General features: G+C 37.5%; 1 protein-coding gene across 1 annotated transcript; it reads left to right on the top strand.

The window, feature by feature from the left end:
- The first annotated feature begins 17,403 nt into the window (after positions 1-17,403).
- Positions 17,404-23,523, top strand: LOC132149711 (trypsin-1-like). The gene is made up of 6 exons (XM_059559121.1): positions 17,404-17,509; positions 17,973-17,993; positions 18,069-18,246; positions 18,332-18,600; positions 18,720-18,871; positions 22,995-23,523. The coding sequence occupies exons 1-6, from the start codon at positions 17,452-17,454 to the stop codon at positions 23,283-23,285; spliced, it is 969 nt and encodes a 322-aa protein (XP_059415104.1). The 5' UTR covers positions 17,404-17,451; the 3' UTR covers positions 23,286-23,523.
- The last annotated feature ends 2,152 nt before the right edge of the window (positions 23,524-25,675 follow it).

The raw sequence follows: 25,675 nt of genomic DNA, 5'->3' as shown, positions 1-25,675 counted from the left end.
TGTGCTGTCATTGCAGTTAGTGTCAAATAACAGGAACATTGCTACAACATAAATTTAATGTAGTTCACAATGATGCATTCCGTTAGACCTTTACTAATAGATATTTGCCTATTATTTGCTGTTTACAGGTGCAGAAATGAAAGCTCACAAACAAAGATGTCAGTGGCACTTGAAAGATCTTTACAATAAGGTATCATTAGTTAACGTTAGTAAATGTTGAAATTAACATTAAATAACAATGAGCAATACATTTGTTACAATTTGCATTAATATTTGATACTGTTAAAAAACAACAACTGTTCTTTGTTAGTTCATGTTAAATCTGATCAATTAATGTCAACAGGCACAACTTTTGTTCTTAATGATGTATTGAGTTATAGTTTAAATTAACTAGATTAATATATTAACTACAGTTAACTAAGATTAATGTTAATGTGTCATGTTAAATCATGTTAGGTAGGTAACTAATGTTTCAAATTAAACCTTATTGTAAATTGTAGTGATACCTGAGTGTTTATTCTTTATACGTGTTACATTATTTATATGTAAGTATAAATATTTGTAAGGGTAATTTCGCTTAATGCTATGTTTTTATTAATATATATTTTATATATAATAACTTTTTTTCATCTTTTTTTCTGTAATTGCATAGTTTTGTAAATAAATTGTTCTCATGCCAACTTAATCCAGTTAGTTCTTTACTTTTAAAATTCATTTATCATAATGAGATGACTTAGGGTTAGTGGTAAGTAAACCTTTTGGCAGCGTATCAATTTTAAATGAATGATTAGTGAACAGTAAAGTAAATATAAAAAATGAATGTTGGCCGCACCCGGGGCGCTGTGCACTTAAGTGTTGGGCCGATTCCGGCTCAGATGCGGCAGTGTCGTTTTCAAGTTAATAGAATGGAAATGTTTCTATAACGTTCACATAAACCGAGAAAAAACTTTCCTAATACATAAAAAATGCTAATTTCAAACATTTAAAGAACATTCACTAATAAAATTGTTATAACGTTTTCAAGATGATAGAATGGAATGTTCCTGTAACATTCATATACACTCAGATAAAATGTTCTGAATGCATGAAAAAAACATTTTAAATTTTAAATATTTAAAGAACATTGATGTAATGAAGTTTTTGTAATGTTTTCAAAATGGTAGGATTGAATGTTCCTGTAACGTTCGCAGAAACCCCACCAAAAAATGTCTTAATACATAAAAAAAGGACCGTTTTCAACGTGTACAAAACATTCCGGAATAACGTTTTCATAGCTTAATGGAAACATTTTTTTAAGCTGGGTCTGCGCAGCATAGCATTTCAAATCTGTGAGAAGCGGTTATGCTCGTTTAGGCATGCACAGCATTTAAATATCATCATAGAGTAATACCATCTTAAAAAATACATGTTAACAAGGTAAAACACTTACTTTTGGTGTTTCCTTTTGATAAAAAACTAATTCCCCTTCTCCCTATCATGAGTGGAGAGAACAGCACATAAATATCGCTATAAATCAATATGATGATATTAAACACATATTTTAAATGAGATAAAAACATGTACTTTCAGATATATAATTCCCATATAAAAAATAAATGACATCTTCATCTGTTCCGCATTGCGAGTGAAGGGAAATGTTGTTGAGAAAAGTTTATAAAATGATATGATATTAAAAAACACATTTTATTAATAAGAATAAATACTTCATTTCTCCGTTTTCCATCTTCATATGTGCATTGCGAGCAAAGAAAATGGCGTCTGTGAAAAATATTTCAGATGGGTCAGGCGCGCACACACTAGCAAATGTCCCGGATGTGACTAATAACACTCAGAAGTATTAATAAAGCTAACTCTACGTATGCTCTGCCAGAGGGGGCTGTTTACACTAGCTATTCTTAATTTAACACCACAACTTTAATATTTTACTCTAAAAGTTCCCAACTCTAGGATTTCAATACTGGATAATCTGCTGTGCATTGGTCAGCATTATAAGAGAGCTTTACCCTCCACTGTTAACAAGGGCATTGTGACTTGCAGAATTGAGACAGTGCTGCGTCATCACTAAAGTTTATAAATGTAATTTTTTTTTTATTCTTGCCAGTGTTTAAACCATTTGGTGCGCTCATGCACACTCGCAGCGCACACACATAACTCCAGTTTCACATTATACCTGTTTCACACATACTCCATCTGCAGTGTGTATGCAGTCCATGTGCATTATGTTTGCGGTGCAGAAGCAGCACAGACTCATTGTGCTTTCACACAGGATGTGTTTGCAGTCCGCTAGTTTAGGACACAAACACAACATTTATTTCAAATCATAAAAAAAAAAAAAAAAAATATATATATATATATATATATTAGGGGTGTAACGATACGCGTATTTGTATTGAACCGTTCGGTACGAGGCTTTCGGTTCGGTACGCGGTACGCATTATGGACCGAACGGTTCGTTGGACTAATTAATTATATTTGGAAAATAAAAAAAATTGTGAAATATAATGACATGCGTTCAACAAGGTAGCCCAATAACCCAAAAGACGTAACAGGCAACGCCCCTGACACCCCCGAAGAAGAAAAAAACACCAACTTATATGTTTATGTTAGGCTACTCAGTCAGGCGCTCGCTCACTCAGTAATACACGCTGAAGGCTCGTTGCAAAATGGCCAAACAGACCAGAAATAGAAGATCCTCCAATAACCAACAGGTCTGGTGTTTGGGTGCACTTTGGATTCCCTGTAAGCTATAATGGTGATGGCAAGAGAGTGGTGGATAAATAAAACAACGATATGTCGCATCTAGGGTACACCAGCGGGAATACAAAAAAAACAAAAAAAAAAACACCAGCGGGAATACTTGAAACATGTCAACTCATTTACGCCGACATCACCTTAGTGTGTCAGTATCTGGGAAAAGACGGAAAAAAAGAGAAACATACACGCATGAAAACTATCCCCGCAGCATTTAGACAGACATTTCCAACGGATTCAAACAGGGCAAAAGACATCACCACGGCGATCGGTAGGCTACATTTACGTTATAGCCGCGGATATGGGACCTTACTATTTACTATTCATTCTATCATCACCATTATAGCTTACAGGGAATCCAAAGTGCACCCAAACACCAGACCTGTTGGTTATTGGAGGATCTTCTATTTCTGGTCTGTTAAACGCATTAGCCATTTTGCAACGAGCCTTCAGCGCGTACTGAGTGAGCGAGCGCCTTACTCTGTAGTGGAAAACGTAGGTTTTAAGAACATGCTTAATGGAATTGAGCCCCGTTACAATATTCCTTCACGAGCCCATTTCAGACAGACCGTAATTCCTGCTTTGTTCCAAAAAACATAAGCCCTACAGAGAACCAATTGAGTAAAAACACACTCAATATAAAGAGTTATAGAGTTCCATATAAAAAGTTACATCTTTGTATTTGTTCATTACTAATATAACATTTTCATTTTTTTTTATAAGGAGCTGGTTTTGTTTTATACAGTATGCTGCTAAGAAAACACCATAGAAGATGGGTAAAGAATAGCTCCATCATTGTTCAATGTAAAAAAAAAAAAAAACATACTTTGTTAGTTTTAATAAATAAAACATTTTTTAAAAATCAAGGAAATTTATCTGCCAATTTTTTATTTTTGCTGTATCTAAAACGTACCGAACCGTACCGAACCGAACCGTGAAACCAGTGTATTGTATCGAACCGAACCGTGAATTTTGTGAATCGTTACACCCCTAATATATATACAACCCGAATTCCGGAAAAGTTGGGACGTTTTTAAAATTTTAATAAAATGAAAACTAAAGGAATTTCAAATCACATGAGCCAATATTTTATTCACAATAGAACATAGATAACGTAGCAAATGTTTAAACTGAGAAATTTTACATATCCACTTAATTAGCTCATTTAAAATTTAATGCCTGCTACAGGTCTCAAAAAAGTTGGCACGGGGGCAACAAATGGCTAAAAAAGCAAGCAGTTTTGAAAAGATTCAGCTGGGAGAACATCTAGTGATTAATTAAGTTAATTGATATCAGGTCTGTAGCATGATTAGCTATAAAAGCTTTGTCTTAGAGAAGCAGAGTCTCTCAGAAGTAAAGATGGGCAGAGGCTCTCCAATCTGTGAAAGACTGCGTAAAAAAATTGTGGAAAACTTTAAAAACAATGTTCCTCAACGTCAAATTGCAAAGGCTTTGCAAATCTCATCATCTACAGTGCATAACATCATCAAAAGATTCAGAGAAACTGGAGAAATCTCTGTGCGTAAGGGACAAGGCCGGAGACCTTTATTGGATGCCCGTGGTCTTCGGGCTCTCAGACGACACTGCATCACTCATCGGCATGATTGTGTCAATGACATTACTAAATGGACCCAGGAATACTTTCAGAAACCACTGTCGGTAAACACAATCCGCCGTGCCATCAGCAGATGCCAACTAAAGCTCTATCATGCAAAAAGGAAGCCGTATGTGAACATGGTCCAGAAGCGCCGTCGTGTCCTGTGGGCCAAGGCTCATTTAAAATGGACTATTTCAAAGTGGAATAGTGTTTTATGGTCAGACGAGTCCAAATTTGACATTCTTGTTGGAAATCACGGACGTCGTGTCCTCCGGGCTAAAAAGGAGGGAGACCTTCCAGCATGTTATCAGCGTTCAGTTCAAAAGCCAGCATCTCTGATGGTATGGGGGTGCATAAGTGCATACGGTATGGGCAGCTTGCATGTTTTAGAAGGCTCTGTGAATGCTGAAAGGTATATAAAGGTTTTAGAGCAACATATGCTTCCCTCCAAACAACGTCTATTTCAGGGAAGGCCTTGTTTATTTCAGCAGGACAATGCAAAACCACATACTGCAGCTATAACAACAGCATGGCTTCGTCGTAGAAGAGTCCGGGTGCTAACCTGGCCTGCCTGCAGTCCAGATCTTTCACCTATAGAGAACATTTGGCGCATCATTAAACGAAAAATACGTCAAAGACGACCACGAACTCTTCAGCAGCTGGAAATCTATATAAGGCAAGAATGGGACCAAATTCCAACAGCAAAACTCCAGCAACTCATAGCCTCAATGCCCAGACGTCTTCAAACTGTTTTGAAAAGAAAAGGAGATGCTACACCATGGTAAACATGCCCCGTCCCAACTATTTTGAGACCTGTAGCAGAAATCAAAATTGAAATGAGCTCATTTTTTGCATAAAATTGTAAACTTTCTCAGTTTAAACATTTTCTATGTTATCTATGTTCTATTGTGAATAAAATATTGGCTCATGTGATTTGAAAGTCTTTTAGTTTTCATTTTATTAAAATTTAAAAAACGTCCCAACTTTTCTGGAATTTGGGTTGTGTATATATATATATATATATATATATATATATATATATATATATATATATATATATATATATATATATATATTAGATATATAAATAAATTAGACATTGGTTTAAACTCAATAAATATAATGAAGGGTTTGAGAGCGGACCAGACAAATTAAAGATTTGATCGGGAGCATGGTTGAAACATGAGGAGCCGAATTCCACAGAAATCCTCAAGAGACAGGATGTTGTAAATCAGATTCTAGCACAAAAGTCAGAAGCAAGTCCACTAACTAGACGCTGGAACAGCTTTCAACATAAGAACAATATAACAATTATTGAAAAATCCAATTCAGACAGGAGATTGTCAAATTCAGAGCAAGCTGTCAAGATTGATGGTCAAGAAGATGCATAGCATGACCGTCACATGTAAATCCATGATAGTAATCATGATCACAAGCTCTTTGGATTGACTTTCCCCCACCCAGACGAAAAAAAAACCAGACTGACATTTCTTTAGGAGATATTTTAACCTCTGTTCTCCACAGAACATTTCCTTATGTTCAAGGAATGGCAAAGAAACTGTCTTTTACAGTTGTAGATGCACCAACAATGAACTCAGTCCATTGTTTAACTCCATATTATATATGTAACCCACAAATTTAACTAGTATGTTTCTAATTACTTATTGTGTATGTCTTTTTTAAAAACTATTGGATAACTTAAGGATTCATATTCATGTTTAGTATGTGTGTTTAAATCTTCTTGCTTGAAATATTTCTGCCAATCATTTATTTGTCAAATGTATGATATTCTTGTTATATGAATCATGTCCAAAATTATACACTGCAAGAGCAGGAAAACTGGGTACATGTGACTGATAAATTCACATGTTGATTTATGAAGGGGGAGAATAAATATACAACACCACAAGCAAAGACGATATCTAATTGGTTAAGACAAAATTTTTGGAGGTGTCCCGCAGCCCGGTTTAAATACTCAGGATACCATCAAATTTTGCTTTTAGCCATTTAGCTCTTTAGCTTTTTTGTCGTGGCTTGTAAACAGTGCTGGGGTAGTTACTCAAAAAACTAGTTACTAGTTACTTCTGTTAATTGCAATGAGATTTCTTTACTAGTTACTGCATTTGAAAAGTAACTTTAGTTATTACTTTACTTTGTTTAGGGCCCTATAAAATCTGTTTTATTTTTTCTCAACTCCTTTTTAATGGTTAAATTTAATTGTATTCATCAAAAAGCATGTCTAATTAATTTAAATCATAACACATACATTTTCACAGCAATTTATTAAAAGTTTAACAAAAATTACATGTTTAGGGCCCTGTGAAATGTTTTATTTTTTCTTCACCATATGTTTTATTTTTTTAGCAGGTGTAATTATTTAAATGTATAAAAACAACTTAATTTTTTAAATTTTTTTCTTAAAATAGCCTTGTGAAATGTAAAAAGTAGAGGGGATGCCACACAGTGGTAAACCTGGCCTCGTCCGAACTTTGATATGTATTGCTGCCATGAAATTTAAAATCAACTTATTTTTCCCTTAAAATTATACATTTTCTCAGTTTAAACATTTGATATGTCATCTATGTTGTATTCTGAATAAAATATTGATATTTTGAAACTTCCACATCATTGCATTCTGTTTTTATTCACAATAATGTAAGTAAGTAGGGATATACAGAATTTTCGGCATCCTAAAGTTTTCATAGAAAAAAACATCTGAAAATGCAAGCAAAAAAAGATAGGCTACGTATAATAATGTATGCCGAATAATGTATGTGTTCAGTGTGCATGTTTCACTCTCCTCATCACTGTTTAGTTTGACGCTCCTCTCAATATTCCGTTCTATGATTGTGCGTCCCGCTTAGTTATGCTCATGCTCATCGGAAAAGCAAAGACCGCTCAAATAACGCGCAAAAAGAAAATTTGTATGGTGTGTACTTGCTCCTGTTTGTAGTAGTTCTACTGTGATGTAACATGGTCTACAGCTGTAAATATGATCAAAGGTGGCTGTGAAAATTTATCTGTGTTGTTAATCCTTTTGATCTTTTATTTAAAAAAAAAAATCTAACATTTCATTGGATAATAAGAATTTAAAATGGGGGGAAATGTCATAATGAAATAAATGTTTTTCTCAAATACAATTCAAAACAATTATTGGCACCCCTAGAAACTCTTATGAGTAAAATATCTCTGAAGTTTTCCCATTTATGTTCACAATTTTGAGCAATCCAGGGTGATTATGAACATGAAATTATCCAGCAATGGTTTGTTGTTTCACAGAAATATATATAGGAGGGAAAAAAAGCCCAAATTCCCTTAATCATCCATCACAATGAGAAAAAAAACTAAGAATATATGTCTGATGTGCAGCAAAAGATAAATGAGCTTCACAAATTAGAAAGTGACTTTAACAAAAGAGCTAGAGCAGTGGAAATTCCCATTTCCACCTTCAGGGCAATAATAATATAATTAAGAATTTCCAATCAACAATTACGATTACAATCAATTACGAAACTGCCTGGAAGAGGGCGTGTATCTATATCTTCCTAATGTGTGGTGAGGACGAGAGTTTGAGTGGCTAAAGACTCTCCATATATCAAGACAGCACCTATATCACCACATGTTGTTTGGGAGGGTTTCAAGAAAAATTATCCTTGCTCATCCAAAAACAAGCATATTCAGTTATCAGACAACTGGAACTTCAAATGGGACTGACTTTTATTGTCAGATAGAAAAAAAAAAAAAACCTTCATAGCAGCAAACACTCAAGATGGGTTTGGTGCACACAGGTATAAAAACAGTACCCCATGTGCCAATATTTCTGCTGGAGGTCATGGACATCTTGTTTAGATAGCATCATGGTTTCTATCAAATACCAAAAGATAAAAAAAATAAAGTGAGAAATCTTATAATGGACCATGTTACGATCTTCCAACCATACAATAATCGAAACACAAACCTCAAAAACAACACAGAAATGGGTCACTGAGCTCAAAACCAAGCTTCTGCTATAGCCATTCCAGTTCCCTGACCTGCACCCTACAGAAAATGAGAGGAGTGAACTGAAGAGGAGACGCTGGGAATCAGAAGGGTCTGGAGTGATTCTGGATGAAGGAATGGTCTCTGATCTCTCGTCGGGTGTTCTCTAACCTCATCAGGCATTATAGGAGAAAACTGTTAAAGCTGTTAAACTGGCAAACGGAGGTATTGGGGTGGTGTTAGCGCAGTGGATAAGACGCATGCCTGTGGTGTGAGAGACCCGGGTTCGAATCCACTGTGAACCGCCAGTGTGTCCCTGAGCAAGACACTTAACCCCTAGTTGCTCCAGAGGCGTGCGACCTCTGACATATATAGCAATTGTAAGTCGCTTTGGATAAAAGCGTCAGCTAAATGAATAAATGTAAATGTAAATGTATTGAAAGTATTGAATAAGTATTGAATAAAAGGGTGCCATTAATTGTGGCCAATTTTTGACTGTCGATAGCAAGAGATAGCAGATAAAAAAAAATATAAAAAAGAGGAGCATTTTGGAGGAACAAACATTAAAAGAATTGGGTTCAAGAGATAGGACAAGCCTTCCATCAGTGGATAAACTCAAGGAGTGGAAGGGAATCGGATGCCGAGATTGATTTGCTTCTTCTTGATAGGTGAGTTACGTTGATTTTGCTTTTCCCCACAACTTTTACACACAAATATTGTGATTTAATATGCTGCTGCCGGTAGACACGGCAGAGGCAGACGGGGCAGAGGCAGAGTTATTAAAATAGGGGTGCTATGTGCTAGGGTTGACTGTACATACTGGTTTTCTAACGCATTCTCATCCCAAGGCGTCATATACTGACCCTTGTGACATTTCGTCAACATCCTACGCATATGGCACCCTCTAGCGTCAATCTGAGACACAGATTATGGATTAGGGTTAGGGTTAGGGTTAGACTGCTAGGAGGCGCCTTCTGGCCCATATTTATCTGCGTCTAATATTGACGCTAGAGGGTGCCATGTGCGTAGGATGTTGACGAAATGTCAAAAAGGTCAGTATATGACGCCTTTTGGCCATACTCAGATGCATTTGTAAGTAGGTTAGAATACTGAGAGTACATGCAGGTCTTTTCTCTGATTAGATAAAACACCATCAACGGTCTCATAAACAGTGCAATGCAATGTTAGTGCTGTGTGGTTATGAGAATGTTTGTTTTGGTGCTTTCAAATATCAACATCGTTTGGCAAAAATCGCTTAATGTGCACATTTAATGTGAAACAACAGTGAGTAATGAATAAAACCATAAAGTGATGAAATCATCTGAAGATAAAAGACATTAAAACTTTCAAGATCTAAATAAACAGCTCCATAAACAGCGTCACTGGCTTCAATGTATTGAATCAATGTGTTGTATAAAGCTCTACAGAAAGTAAGTAAGATTCAGGGTTTCCAGGCTTTTTACCATGACTTAAGACCTAATTAACATTAAAATCATAATGTCTAAGCAAATGTTTAAATAATAAAAAAATATATGGCCCATTTAAGTATATGGTGTTATTTGATAAACACCAATAAATAAATAAATCTTAAAAACAAATAAATACTGTTTGACACAACAGTGTGTATTATATCTCTGATAGCACACTTACATCACAGAGATGTCTATTTGACATCTGTGTTTAATATTGGCAGATCTGTCTTTGTAAAGGACACATAACTCAAGCCACATACAAGATTATCCTTAAAGAAACAGTTCTGACAATGTTCCCCAATGTTATTTTTTCCCACAGGAAGATGTGGGAAACAACCATGATTTTCCTGTTGTACACTTAAAAGCTGCTTGGACATTCTGTATAAATCCCTGTATAAATAAAGATGACAACTTGACTTCATAATGTAGTTCACTGTTGATATCTCTAACGTCTCTGCATGCCTCCAGACCTAAAATGCTGTTAACAGAAGAATCTTTAAAGATGTATGATTGTTCTGCTATTATACCTATGTATAGGGTTGACTATACATACTGGTTTTCTCACATTTCTGGTCATACCTTTGTAAGTAGCTTAGAATGGGGAAGGTACATGCAGACCTTTTCTCTGATTAGATAAAGCATCATCAGCTGTCTCATAAACCATGCAACACATCAATGCATAGCATCTGATCTTGGGTCTTTTTTCTTATTTACTCTTTTTTTTTCAAGTTCATTGATTGTGTACATTTTATCATTGACTGCATTGCAGCACATTGTTCTGTTCCCGTCTGAATATACAGGCTTCACTTATTACTAATCAGATTGACTTTATTTCTGTCAGATGTCTACAAAAGCTCTTATTGAGAATCAACAGAGGTTTAGATGATTATTTTCCCTTACAAAAAAGTAGTATACTTTAAGTTTATTTTACTAAGTATACTTAAGTAAAGTTCAAGTATTTTTATATAGTATACTGTATGTGTCAAGTATACAAATATCAGTGGTCTAGTAGTATACTTGTAAATGTACTGTTTCAATACTCCTTGGGACTACTTGGCCCACTTTCTAGTGTATAAAAGTATACTTTTAAGTATCCTTTAAATATAACAGTAATAAGCTTTGTACACAACTAGTTTACCTCTGAGTTTGTAGTTTGTACTGCAATTATACTAAAAGTGAATTTATATGTAAACTGATAGTTTACTAATCAAATACTTTGTACACTTTGAAGTATAGTCTCAGTTAGCTAGTAGTTTATGTATACTACTATGTCCCTATTTAGGGTAGAATTTGTATATATATTGTTATATGAATATCTGAACAGGGTATCTTCTTGAAAACAAAAACATTTTATTCTAGCATTATGCATTATTTTTAAACACTTTAATGTGTTTCATAAAAAATAAATAATAACATTTTGAACAAAAAGCTGAAAAAAAAGACTGAATTGGATTCAGAATGATAATCAAAACATAGATGGAGTCGATCAACACCTCAACATTTCATCGGTCAACATTTTATTCCATAACATTACATTTTTATGCTGTTTCATGTCAGATGATCGTTTTACATTACATGTGTTAGTATCCGGTGTTTCTTTTTCTTCTTCACTTGTGTTTTTTTGGAAATACTGTGCAGAAGATGTGTACTAGCGCCCTCTATTGTATAACAATGAAAACAGATTCTAGGAGCCCAAGTAAAGTTCAAATATATTTAGACTTTTTGTAAGTCAAGTATACTTAATTGTAATTTTAAGTATATTTCAGAGAAGAACATAAAGCCCATTTCTGAGAAGTACATGAAAAGTAAACTAAAAGCATACTTTTCTATTTTTAGTTTAAAAGAAGTATACTAATAGCTGTCACAGCCACAGCATCATCTTCACTCGCTCCACCCTCTCGTTCACTCTCCCCTGAATTCTAATCACCCTCACCTGGCCATCTCATCATCTCATGCCCTTTATAAACCACTCTCACTCACCAGTCATCGTCTGGCCTCGTCAATTCCAATGACAACAGACTCACCCGTGCTACTTACCTCAGAGCTAACCACTTACCTTCAGAAGTCTACATTCCCGTTCATCAGCCGTCAGCCAACCGTCTTCCTTCTGTGAACCTTCCCGAACTTTCCCTCCAGCTCCTAAACCAGATACTTTGGTTACCACTCAGTTAAGTCACAGAGAACGATATCTTCAACTTCATAACTCACCTTTGCATCCCGGTTCTGTTGCACAAGATTAATAAATCTCAATTCTACTCACCACCTGTCTGCCTCTTGTGATTACCTGACAGAAGGCCAGACCGATCACAATGCATGCTGCATCAGAAACCGAGGATCCGCCGCAGCGGCACCCTTTTGCTGAACTGGTTCAAGCCGTCAGTCAAGCCATACAAAGGAATCCTCCTGTCATCGCTACTGACTGCCAAGATCCTCACTCACCTTCACTTCCGCAAACACCCGCTGTTTCGGTAGCTGCCTCTGCTAGTCCCATGGCCCGATCAGCGACATACTCAGGCGAGGCGGAGAACTGCAGCGGCTTCCTTCTCCAGGTTTCTCTATATTTCGAGATGCAACCGCATCAGTTTCATAATGACTCTGCCCGTATTGCTTTCATTATATCTCTGTTATCTGGCCGCGCTCTTCAATGGGCCCAATCTATATGGGACGCTAACTCACCCATAACCCAGTCTCTTACCAGCTTCCTTCAACATTTCAAAGAGGTTTTCAGTGTGTCCGCTGAAGAACTCTCCATTCATGACCAGCTCTTCAGTCTTCATCAAGGATCATCTTCGGTATGTGACTATGCTCTCCGATTCCGCACCCTGGCGGCCTCTAGTGGCTGGAATGAGACCGCTTTAATGACAGTGTTTCGACACGGCTTAAATTCGAAAATCCGGCAATTAGTGGTTGTTTATGATGACGCTATGGGTCTCAAGAATCTCATCCAAAAAACTATCCAAGTCTCTCAACGTCTCACAGCCTGTGGTCATACATCACCAGCCGCTGCCAGTTCTCCGCTCCCAGCACCTTCTCTCGCTCCTCCAGCACCAGAGCCCATGCATGTCGACTCCTATCATCTCTCCACCGCTGAATGGCAAAGAAGGATTCAGAATCATCTGTGCTTATACTGCGCTTCTGATCAACATCTTCTCAGTGGCTGTCCTGTGCGTCCTCCGCGCACTGCGGTAAGCACCATTCAAGTCCCTCCTAAAATTGAAACTCTCAATCGTACTATGGTCTTACTCCTAACCCCTCGTCTTTGTGTCTCAGCGCAAGCCCTACTCGACTCCGGTGCCAAAGGGAACTTCATCTCCTCTCAACTACTCGAAAAATGTAACCTTCGAAAACTCAAAACTCATCAAGATCTCCGAGTACAAACCATCCAAGGCAAACCCCTGGGTCGAGGAAGGATTCGTCACTTTTCCCCAACTATCCCTCTTCAGATTGGATGTCTTCATACTGAAAGGATCTCGTTTATGGTGCTGGAGGAGTCAACTGCCGAGCTCATCCTGGGACGCCCCTGGATCGTTCAACATCAACCCACCATCGACTGGAGGTCCGGAGAGATCTTATGCTGGGGTGAATATTGCTTTTCCAACTGCTTGTCTTCAATTAAGAAACCTTCACCTCCCTCTTCTTCTAAGAATAAGCGTTCGTTCCGAGTTAGTTCAACCACCGTCGAGAGTCCCGAAACTCAACAGTCTGTAGTGATTCCCTTGGAGTATGGGGCGTTCCAGGATGTATTCAGCAAGCAACTCGCAACCAAACTACCACCTCATCGGCCATGGGACTGTGCTATCGACCTACTACCTGGAGCCACCTTACCTAAAGGACGCATTTACCCTCTGTCCATCCCGGAGCAGAAGGCCATGGAGGAGTATGTGGAGGAAGCCCTCAGTCAACAGTTCATTCGGACCTCAACCTCCCCTGCCGCTTCCAGCTTTTTCTTCGTGGGTAAAAAGGACGGAGGCTTGTTGCCGTGCATCGACTACAGACATCTCAATTCTCAAACCATCAAGTACAGCTACCCCCTTCCTCTGGTTCCAGCAGCCTTGGAACAGCTGCGTGGAGCTCAAATCTTCACCAAGTTAGACCTTCGTTCAGCCTACAACCTCATTCGCATTAGGCGGGGTGACGAATGGAAGACCGCGTTCGTCACCCCCTCCGCCATTATGAATACCTCGTCATGCCCTTCGGACTATCCAACGCCCCTGCAGTCTTCCAGGGATACATGAACGAGGTCTTCAGGAACTACCTCAACAGGTTCGTCATAGTATATATTGACAACATTCTAATCTACTCTTCTTCACTCTCTGAACACCACAAACATGTCATCCAAGTCCTAGAAAAACTGAGAGAACACCAACTGTATCTGAAGCTGGAGAAGTGTGAGTTCCATATTCCATCCGTACAGTTCTTGGGCTACATCATTGACCAACACGGAGTACAAATGGACCAGAGGAAGGTGGAAACCATTCACAACTGGCCTCAGCCCACTTCGGTAAAGGAACTTCAGCGGTTTTTAGGATTTGCCAATTTCTACCGAAGATTCATCAAGGGTTTCAGTCTCATCAGTAATCCATTAACTTCTTCTCTGAAAGGCCGGCTGAAGTCTCTGTCCTTGTCTTCTGAAGCCATCCAAGCATTCCAGGACCTCAAAGATGCGTTCGCCACTGCCCCTGTACTGGTACATTCCAACCCCGATCTTCCATTTTTCGTTGAAGTCGACGCTTCATCCACTGGAGTTGGTGCTGTATTGTCTCAGCGGCAGGGTGAGCCTCCTAAACTCCATCCATTGGAATACCTGGTCGACTGGGAGGACTATGGACCTGAGGAGCGCTCCTGGGTTCATCAAGATGACATCCTTGATCCTACTTTACTCACCCAGTTCCATTCTGACCATCCGGACCGTCCTGCACCTAGAGGTCGCGGGAGACCTCGTCGCCGTACTCGTCCCTCTTCTCAGTCGTCAAGAGCCGCCTCGGGAGGGGGGGTACTGTCACAGCCACGCCATCATCTTCACTCGCTCCACCCTCTCGTTCACTCTCCCCTGAATTCTAATCACCCTCACCTGGCCATCTCATCATCTCATGCCCTTTATAAACCACTCTCACTCACCAGTCATCGTCTGGCCTCGTCAATTCCAATGACAACAGACTCACCCGTGCTACTTACCTCAGAGATAACCACTTACCTTCAGAAGTCTACATTCCCGTTCATCAGCCGTCAGCCAACCGTCTTCCTTCTGTGAACCTTCCTGAACTCTCCCTCCAGCTCCTAAACCAGAGACTTTGGTTACCACTCAGTTAAGTCACAGAGAACGATATCTTCAACTTCATAACTCACCTTTGCATCCCGGTTCTGTTGCACAAGATTAATAAATCTCAATTCTACTCACCACCTGTCTGCCTCTTGTGATTACCTGACAATAGCACACTTGAATAAACTTCTTTTTCGTAAGGGTTGTTTGACACTACTAACATAGAGATCAGTGTTCACTAAAGTTTCACTCAACCCTTGACTTTCTTTCATTAGCTTTTTCTTCATCTGCTTTAATTGTGTTTATAAAACACATTTGTTATGGCAAAAAATAAAAAATCCTAGAGATGCCTGATTTGATGATCTCATCTAGTGTGTAATCCCCTATTGATTTTGTTATTTATTACTGATATACTTTAACATTTTTACTACCACACAGTGCGTTTGAACAATCTGGTGTTATGAAGGAAATTTTTGTTCACCAAAAAAAAAAAAAAAAAGGTTCTGAACATCAAGAATCAGTATACGAATTTAAACAATTTGTGAGAATCAATACACAGATTTGGATCTCAAAATCACAAAAACAGTAACAAGAAAACTAACAGAAATAGCAGCAAATAGTAAGAATTACAGAAAATAATAGGACAATTCAGCTTCAACTGAATCTTACATTTTCATTGAAACTAAAAAAAAAAATTATAAATAAAAAAGAACCTTTAAGCGGTAGCTTGCATAAAAAAAATTCCAAGTGTCAATTTGTCTGCCTTGTGATCAGATGATATTCACACTGAGACTGCGTCCAACATTGTCTGATTGAGCAGGACAAAGGAAACATGTCTGGTAACAAGAGTACACACAATAAATAGACTGAGACTGAGGAATGATTTTACAAGAGCAAGTGAAGGATTTCTATCACGTCACATTAGTTTCTGCTTCATTTGATCTGAATAATGACACTATATTGTATTATGTAAAAGGGTTCCCAGGCTTTTTACCATGATTTAAAACCTAATTATCATTAAAATCATAATGTCTAAGCAAATGTTTGAATAAAAAAAATATATGGTCCATTTAAGTATATGGTGTTGTTTTATAAACACCAATAAATAAATAAATCTTAAAAACAAATAAATACTGTTTGACACAACAGTGTGTATTATATCTCTGATAGCACACTTACATCACAGAGATGTCTATTTGACATCTGTGTTTAATATTGGCAGATCTGTCTTTGTAAAGGACACATAACTCAAGCCACATACAAGATTATCCTTAAAGAAACAGTTCTGACAATGTTCCCCAATGTTATTTTTTCCCACAGGAAGATGTGGGAAACAACCATGATTTTCCTGTTGTACACTTAAAAGCTGCTTGGACATTCTGTATAAATCCCTGTATAAATAAAGATGACAACTTGACTTCATAATGTAGTTCACTGTTGATATCTCTAACGTCTCTGCATGCCTCCAGACCTAAAATGCTGTTAACAGAAGAATCTTTAAAGATGTATGATTGTTCTGCTATTATACCTATGTATAGGGTTGACTATACATACTGGTTTTCTCACATTTCTGGTCATACCTTTGTAAGTAGCTTAGAATGGGGAAGGTACATGCAGACCTTTTCTCTGATTAGATAAAGCATCATCAGCTGTCTCATAAACCATGCAACACAATGTCAATGCATAGCATCTGATCTTGGGTCTTTCATTTGTTGTTGTTTTTTTTTTTTTTTTTTTTTCAAGTTCAGTGATCATGTACATTTTCTCATTGACTGCATTGCAGCATATTGTTATGTTCCCATATGAATATACTGAATGAAATAATGAACTTGTGATGTTTCTAGATTTCATATGAGTCAATGTTCTTTTATAACAATATCCAAATTAAGTGAAAACAGGTGAATTATAAACAATTTCACTACTTCAAGCATGAAGCAGATGTTAGTATTTATGAAACTTTAAATAATAATAATAATTACATTAAATTAAATAGATTTTATAATTTTTTTCAGAAATGTAACATTTACAGAAATGTTTTATATGTTTAATCCATATTTCCGTATACTGGTGCTAAATATGGAGATGAATGGTGGATAGAATGTACATGCCTTGAATGTATTTCACGATGCATGTGTGAATTAAATGATGAAGAATGTCTTTTTTGTTCTTCTGCATAGTTCATGCTTCTACATGCTGTTTTTCCCAAGGCAAAAGTTGTGGGGAGGATATCGCCTTTAGTAAAAAGTGTCAATAACATTCGACTCGCATCCACAAAAGATGCCTGTGAGATTAACATAGTGGTGGGGCGGAGACAGAGAACTCTTGATAAAGGGAGTGGTTCTCATCAGAAAGCTGACAGTCAAGAAACAGTCAGATCACTGAGCAGTGCAATAATGATGAAGTTCAACAGCGCTTTGAGTGTTGCTGCAGTCACACTTCTCTACATAACAGGTGAGAGCTTACAGAAAAACTAACATGAAATTAGATGTCCATTTAATAATGTTTGTTTCAGTTGTTTATTAACTGACAAGCAATTTAATTCCTAAGAACACACTTAACAATTTATGTTTCTCATGACTGTAAAAACGTTTGAATCTGAAGACTTACGGTTAAATGCTTGAAACTGGTTTTGTACATATATATATATATGTATGTGTGTTTTTAAAACTAATAAATAAACCTATAGAGAAAAAGAGGTATCTCATTCACAAACACACTGCATGTTAAACTAAACTGATTTAGGTTAGTTAATTTATTCACCTTGTGAATATAAAATCATTTTACATGTATTTTTTTTCTCATGTTTTCATGCTATTATCCACCAGCACTGATGTAACAGGTGAACTACACCAACCAGTTTATCAGCTCTGTCTGGATTACTCTCTGTTTATTTTATCTTTGTCTTTCCACACAGGTTCTCTCTGCCAGTTAGATGGTAAGTTGTCATAAAGATAACAAAGCTCATAGATGTGTCTGAGAGGCACTGAGAAATCTGTCTTTCTCTCATCAGTATGTGGTCGAGCCCCTCTCAATAACAAGATTGTTGGAGGAGAGAATGCGACGGCAGGTGCTTGGCCGTGGCAGGTCAGCATTCATCTCTCCTATAAGGGCATGGACGCAGGCCATTTCTGTGGCGGGACTCTCATCAATAAAGACTGGGTGTTAACTGCAGCGCACTGCTTCCAGTGGTATATGTTGAAAGCTTAAATAAAGCTTAATATACATTTGTAGATTGATAATAGTGGGATTAAAGCAGACCCTCTCTATTTACAGGTTCAATGCATCTTACATTGTGATGTACTTCGGTCGTCTGAACCAATCTGGCTCAAACCCTTATGAGACAAACAGGACAGCAAGTCGAAACATCATCCATCCTAACTTTAACATTTCTAATGTTGACAATGATATAGCCCTGGTCCAGCTCTCCTCCTCTGTGACTTTCTCTGATTACATCAGGCCGGTCTGTCTGGCAGCGGCTGGGAGTGTGTTTGGTGGAGGGACAGAGAGCTGGGTCACTGGATGGGGTTTGCTGCAACCTAATGGTAAGTGAGCATTTGATTGACAGTTAACTGAATGCAATACATTACTGTAAACCTTGAAAGTTTACCTAGAAATGGTTTCTTTAAAAGCTATGCAATGTGTCCTCTGATCTGTGTCACAGGGACTCAGCTTCCTGACATACTGCAGCAGGTGATGATACCAGTTGTGAATAACAGTGCCTGTGCCAGTGCTTATGGAGGGGTCAACATAAGCATCACAAGCAATATGATTTGTGCTGGATTGTTAAATCAGGGAGGAAAAGGTGCATGTCAGGTAAGACATCACTCATTCATTTAAACCATTTTAAATCCCAATCAATTTGCAAAACATTACTCACCAGTTTTGTCACCTCCAAACTTTACACTGTCAGTCTAATTTCATAATTAAGCCCTGTCTTTACTAGCCTGACTACATCAGAATTCGTACTTCCGCTCAATTTCATTTCACTTCTGTACTCAGTCTGAGAGAGCAAACTATCTCCTAGTTTTCCTCCGGCCTCAAAACAGCCGGCCAATCAACGAACAGAGGACGGGCTGAGAGCCGTGACCTAGACGTTAGCTAAGCGCTGAATTTAAGATCATAGTTTAGGTTAGGGAAATAGAACACGACAGCAGACATGGAGAAACGGGATGCTATTCACTCTGTTGTGGAGAATAAATCCGACATTTGCCAACTGAAGCCCGAACAAGAAGAGTGTTTGTTTCACACCTACTCCCAACAGGTTTCGGGAAAAGTTTTTTATCAACTGTTACCGATCGTCAGCAAGAAACTGGGGAGGCCAAAGTCCGGCAAGGCGATAAGTGTGATTGTGTCCCCCTTGGATGCTCTCATGGAGGATCAAGTTAAAGAGGCAGCAAAACTCGCTCGATGGTTTTGTTTTCACAGCACACCTGTGTTTATTGCAGAAGTTCTAGGCAGCTGAGCCGGCGCATAACACTCTTCATAACCAAACGTCATGTGATTGGCTCATGGGTACACCAATGATTGTAAACTTCAGACAAGCTCCCCCTCACGCAAAAGTAAACGCTTGTCAATTATGCCCTTCCCGACTCTGTCTATTTTTTTTTTTTTTTTTTTTTGTAAGACTTTTCATAACTTTTCTAAAGTCTGTTTCTAAAGTCTATAAAAACATAGATAGGACAAATCTAAATACGAAAAATAAGACTGATTACCACTTCTGGAAAATGCCCAGCTGGATGTGCATTATAGCGCTTTGGGGGCAAAATCCATGGAAATAATGTGTTACTAAGATAATGTGTTACTAAGACAGAGACCTGGACCATACCTCCACGCACATATATGGACATTATGAATTATCTAGTTTTAGGTGTAAGTTACTACACAATGCAGGAGTTTAAAAGCCGCAAGTCTTTGGAAAGTTACGAGACTTTCTGCTGTGGCTGGGTCCATCTCAAGCCTCCAGGTGATGAAAACAGCGTTGTACTGTCCAAAGTAAGTTTATTCACATCCGTTTTAGCATGTTGTAATTACGCATTGCATTTAGCAGACACTTCTTGACCAAAATGACAAAGTAACTTAAATAACTGCGACTGTTTCATAAACACTAAATTGTAACGGGATGTTCAATGTACACAAACGTTTCCAACATGTTTTGATGTAGGCTAAAGCTGTGTATGTTTCGTTATAATTTGATTTTAACCCAATGACACATATTGTACCAGGTTTTTGTGTTGGGGGCTGCAAAGTGGACAAACCAGTTCTGGGTTGGCTAGGGTAGTTAAATGTGTGATAGCAAGGTGACTTACATCGTAAACAAGACCACACACAATGTTCGTGTGTGTGGAGGTAAATGGTCCAGGTCTCTGTGTCGCTGCAGGGAGCTCGTATGGGTCGATATTTTGGATGCCTGAGAGCTTTTTCAAACACCGTTTTGCGCATGGTGTGAACTTGTTCCTGTAAGGTCCCCTTTCTTTAGCCTTATCTTTTTGTATTGCTTTACTTTCTTACTTTTCTTTCTTGTATTCGTAGATCCGTCTCGATCTGTTCCGCCGACAAAATAAATGTGCAAAAATTAAAGAGCTCTGAAATGTTTAGTCGCGCCTCTGTGAAGTTCTGAAGGCGTCGCCCCTGGCAACCGATAGCGTGTCTTACCATCATGGCCGACCGGCTCAGACCCCGCCCAAATCAACCCAAATTGGCACGTGACTCCTCACTCTCAATAGTTGTTGGATGTGATGGTTGACTTGTGTAGCATTTGTCTCACCCCTCCTCCACTGTGATTGGACAGCTGAGTAAAAAGTGACAGTGATAAGTGCTACATTTTACAAATAGACTGAAAAAGACAGACAATGCATCAACACTTCCTTTCACTGTAGAAAAATGAAGCCAAAATGTCCCAGAAATGTGCGCTGTATCAAATTCCCAACTTAAACTCCCTGAGACCCAATCACAAGCACACATGGGTATCAGTAATCAAATTATTTACCTTATTCTGAATAAGACAATATTATTATTATGGTGTTTACATGAGTTGCTTTTCGAATATTCCTTTCAAGTTCCCGTTTTATATGTTATAGTACAAAGATCAATTAGTGGCACACGTCACATTCCCACGCAACGCCATCCAACGTTCCCCCTTCACAAAGAGCTTAATTAACAGGGGATCTGACCAATCATAACACATTTTGTACAACAAACCAATAAGATGGGACAGGGGGGTAGGGTAACTTCGATGGACTTAAACTTAAAAACCTTGTATTATTACCTTGTAAAACCTTGTAAAAACCTTGTGTATTGACATCTTTCCATGGTTGAAATATAAAACGTTCTAATGTTCGTTTATTTCAAGCTTTAAGGATATATGAAAAGACGATCGGTTCATGTGCCGCTTGAACTGAGGCTCTACAAAGATCTGAAATGACACATTAAAGAGCCACAAAACAGTATTTATTGTATGAATTTATTTTAAACAATGACAAAATTTGAAAGCTAAGACTTTGTTTCATACCAGAAGTAACCTGCTCTCTTGTCTGTGGGCATGTTGTCAGTTTCCTCTTTGCTCCGCGATGTATTTTTCTCTTTGTGGGAACATGATGTGTAGTGTCCCTTACCAAAAAGTAGTATACTTCACGTTTAATTTATTAAGTATACTTAAGGAAAGTTCAAGCATATTTTAAGTATACTTTACGTATCAAGTACACAAATATCAAAGTGTATTTATTTTCTGGAAGTATGTAGGTTTTAATTTGTATATATTTTGTTATATGAATATCTGAACATACAAAACATCCAAAGAAAGAAGAGGGTATCTGATGTGAACAAAAACATTTGGATCTAGCTTCATGCGTTCTTTTTTTGAACACTTTAATGTGGGTAAATTTCATAAAAAATAAAAGACAACATTTTGAACAAAAAGCTTTAAAAAGACTATGAATTGGATTCAGAATGATAATCAAAATGTAGATGGAGTCGATCAACACCCCAAAGCTTGACTGTAATTACTACTTCTTCATCGTTTTATTCCATAACGTTACAGTTTTGATGCCGTTTCATGTCAGATGATCATGTTACATGTGTTAGTATCTGTTGTTTCTTCTTCTTCTTCACCTGTGTTTTTTTTTCTTGGAAATTCTGTGCAGAGGATGTGTACTAGCGCCCTCTACCATATAATAATGAAAACACAGATTCTAGGAGTATAGCTCAAATATATTTACAATTTTTGTAAGTATAAGACAAGTTTACTTAAATATATTTTAAACTATATTGCTGAGAAGTAAATAATAAGTTAACTAAAAGCTTACTTTCCTACTTTTAGTTTAAAGGAAACATACTAATAGCACTAATAGCGGCATGGCCTGTCGGACATAGCAACAGTAACTAAGGAGGGAGGGTTCTTGCAAAGGGTCAGTTTCAGATATCAACATACAGTTAATCTTCGGTACTATACAGTTTTGGGTGTTTCTTTTTTAATTTTACAAAACCTTCAAGTGTAGTTAATTATATGTCATGCTATACGTTCAAACAGACGACGACAGATAAAAACGTGCCTTCTTGCTTGAAGCCTTGCTCTTTTGTTTTGCCGTCAAACTGCCGTATGTATCCTGCCGCACAATGTGGCAAATAGTTCTACATTATGGTAATAGTGTGATTAAGATGTGTACATGTCTATACTGCACTTCAATAATGCAACTAAAATAGGAATACTCCATGTCCTAATTAGTTTTGTGTTTACTTCAGAAGAGAAAAATGCTCAGCGCTTGCACTGCAAATGATTGTAAAATGTATGTTTGTCGCTGCAGGAAAAAAATAAAACATTTTGACGGATAGACAGCCAGCCTACCTTTACCCTTGGGCTACACTATTGCATACTTGTGTCTTTAACAGTTGTTGACTGTATACTATCAGAGATATAAATGCTGAATGTTTGTAAATGCAGGGAGACTCTGGAGGTCCAATGGCCAGCAAGAAAAGTTCCCTGTGGATTCAGTCTGGCGTTGTGAGTTTTGGTATGCAATGTGCTGACCCCAAATATCCCACTGTGTTCGCCAGAGTCTCTCCGTTTCAGGACTGGATCAAGTCTTACACGGGCAGCAACCCGCCTGGATTTGTCCTATTCAGTGCAGCATCCAACTTCGGAAGTGTTCCAAGCCTCCTCTTATTTCCCCTTTCTCTCACAGTCTCCCTAATTCTTTCTCCCTCTTCCTCGCTTCCTAAAGAGAGTGATTGAACAGTAATTCTCAGGTTTGTTTGATGAAGAGGACAGTTTTGCTGTAAATGCTCTCATGGTCCAGGAGAAAAGCAAGACACATTGAGAATATTCTGCATGTAACTTTACTTGTAGGCAGTAATTGTGTGGTTGGTGATTCTTTAGTTACAGTAGCTGATGCATGTGAGCTATTGCTAGCTAACTGTTAATTGCAAGATATTTACTTTTCACGGTGAAGGTATTTGATCATAATAATAAATAAAAAAAATTTTGATCATAATTATGATCAATGATCATAATACACAAAATACACAAGAAGGAACTGATTTGGTGAATTTTCTCTCACCGTCTCTCTCTCTTCATACTGTCTTAATATTTTTGTATAATGCTTGAAGCATCCCCCCCCCCCAAGATACTCAAATGTATTAATGTACACAAAAACATTGTGCAGCACAATTGTTTTCAACATTGATAATAATCAGAAATGTGGCTCGAGCAGTAAATCATCATATTAGGATGATTTCTGAAGATCATGTGACACTGAAGTCTGGAGTAATGATGCTGAAAATACAGCTGCACATCACAGGAATCATTTTTTACTACACATTTACATAGAAAATAGCTATTTTCATAGGTCTCCAATTGAGGGGGAATGCGGGTGGATGGCATCCCCCAGTTGAAAAAGAAAATGCAAAAAAAGTCATGTATAAAGTGTATTATGTAAAACTTACCATGCAAATTCAATGTTAAAATCATCTACTTAAGACAGTTCATGAATAAAGGCGATTGGCCAAACATCCTCCACTTGTTTGTGTTGTAGTTAACATAAACTAATAAAACATAAACTAAATAGTAGAAATGAAACTGCTGTAAAAAAAAATATCTAGTCAATGTGGTCAAACCATAGAAGAGTACTGAACCGTAGCAATCAAGTGATATTTTATTTTATTTTACCATCCAGACCCATATTTGACTAAGACTGTTTGTGCTGTACACTTCATGTGTAAATCAAATAACAAAAAGGCACGTGTGATTGTGTAAATATTGGAACTATAAAAATATAACATTTAACTACAATTCAACTACACATTAATAAATTGTGTGTAGTTTATTGTAGAAATGTGTTATTCTATCTTTGGGTGTTAAGAAGATTGGGTAGGGTCAGACCTCAACTGTTTAAGCAGCTTGTTGCAATAAAAACCTTTGCTGCCATCAGATTAAAACTCATGCAGCTCCAGTCTGACCAGCGTTACCGAACTGGGTTTGATGAATACTGAAAATTTAAATTTTATCTCGTGTTACATACAGTATTTTCTTTTCATCACTGCAGACAGTCTACTGAAAGCTGTAAAGTTTTTTTTTTTCTTTTTTTTTCTGGACTATGAAAAATATAATAATAATAAAGTGAGAATGTAGAAGTTCTGTCAGGATAGATAATGATCAAATCTGATCTAAAATGTTAGACCTGCAACAAAAAAAAAAAAATGTAATGTCTGACAAACATGAGATTGCCTTTTGATGTCACCACATCAGATATTTCACACCACGGTTATCATCGCCAAAGAAATTCACAGTTTCAAGTTTCAAGTTTGTATTTATTTATATAGCACATTTAAAAACAGAAAGCAGGGCTGACCAAAGTGCTAAACAATACACAAGATAAAAAAAAAACACTTTCATGAAATGATGTCTCAATGAATTAAAAGCTAAAGAAAAAAGTAGGTTTTATAAGATTTAAAAACAGTTAGAGATTGAGCCGTTCGGATGTAAGCCGGAAGGCTATTCCACAGCCTAGGCCCGGCAATCGCAAAGGCTCTGTCTCCTCTTTTCTTTAGCCGTGATCTGGGGACAGCCAAAAGTCTCTGATCACCAGACCTGAGGTTTCGTGTGGGATTATGTGGCCAGAGAAGCTCGGACAAATAGCTCGGTCCCAGAGAACACCTAAGTTCTTAGTGCAAGATGAAGTTGGAGAAAGGTAATCCAGATCAATGTTACTCCAATTAAAGTTGTCATGGGGGCCAAAGACTATAACCTCGGTTTTGGATTAATTCAGAAATAAAAAGTTTTGAGAAAACCACATGTTTACTTCCTCTAGGCATGCAAAAAGAGATTTCAGAGCAGAATCTTTGTTGTGTTTCAGAGGCATATAAATTTGTGTATCATCTGCATAGTAATTAAATGATACATCATGGTTTCTGAAAATGGAGCACAGAGGAATTTAATACAGAGAGAAAAGAATGGGTGCGAGAATAGACCCCTGTGGCACTCCACAAGAGAGTCGGGTTGGTGAGGGAAAAAAAATTACCAAGTTTGACAGAAAAACTTCTATTTGTTAGATAGATAGTTTATATCTAAACCAAATAAGGACAGTTCCCTGGGTGCCCACATAAAATTCTAGTCGGGATAAGAGA

This window comes from Carassius carassius, chromosome 9, assembly GCF_963082965.1.
Source record: "Carassius carassius chromosome 9, fCarCar2.1, whole genome shotgun sequence".
NCBI classification, from domain to species: domain Eukaryota; kingdom Metazoa; phylum Chordata; class Actinopteri; order Cypriniformes; family Cyprinidae; genus Carassius; species Carassius carassius.
This window is presented reverse-complemented; position numbering and strand designations above follow the sequence as displayed.

Excerpts from the sequence above, each read along its gene's own strand:
- LOC132149711 (XM_059559121.1), top strand. The coding sequence starts at position 17,452 with ATGATGAAGTTCAACAGCGCTTTGAGTGTTGCTGCAGTCACACTTCTC. Across the intron at positions 18,247-18,331 it reads GCAGCGCACTGCTTCCAGTG|GTTCAATGCATCTTACATTG; the intron begins GTATATGTTGAA and ends CTCTATTTACAG. Across the intron at positions 18,601-18,719 it reads GGGTTTGCTGCAACCTAATG|GGACTCAGCTTCCTGACATA; the intron begins GTAAGTGAGCAT and ends TCTGTGTCACAG.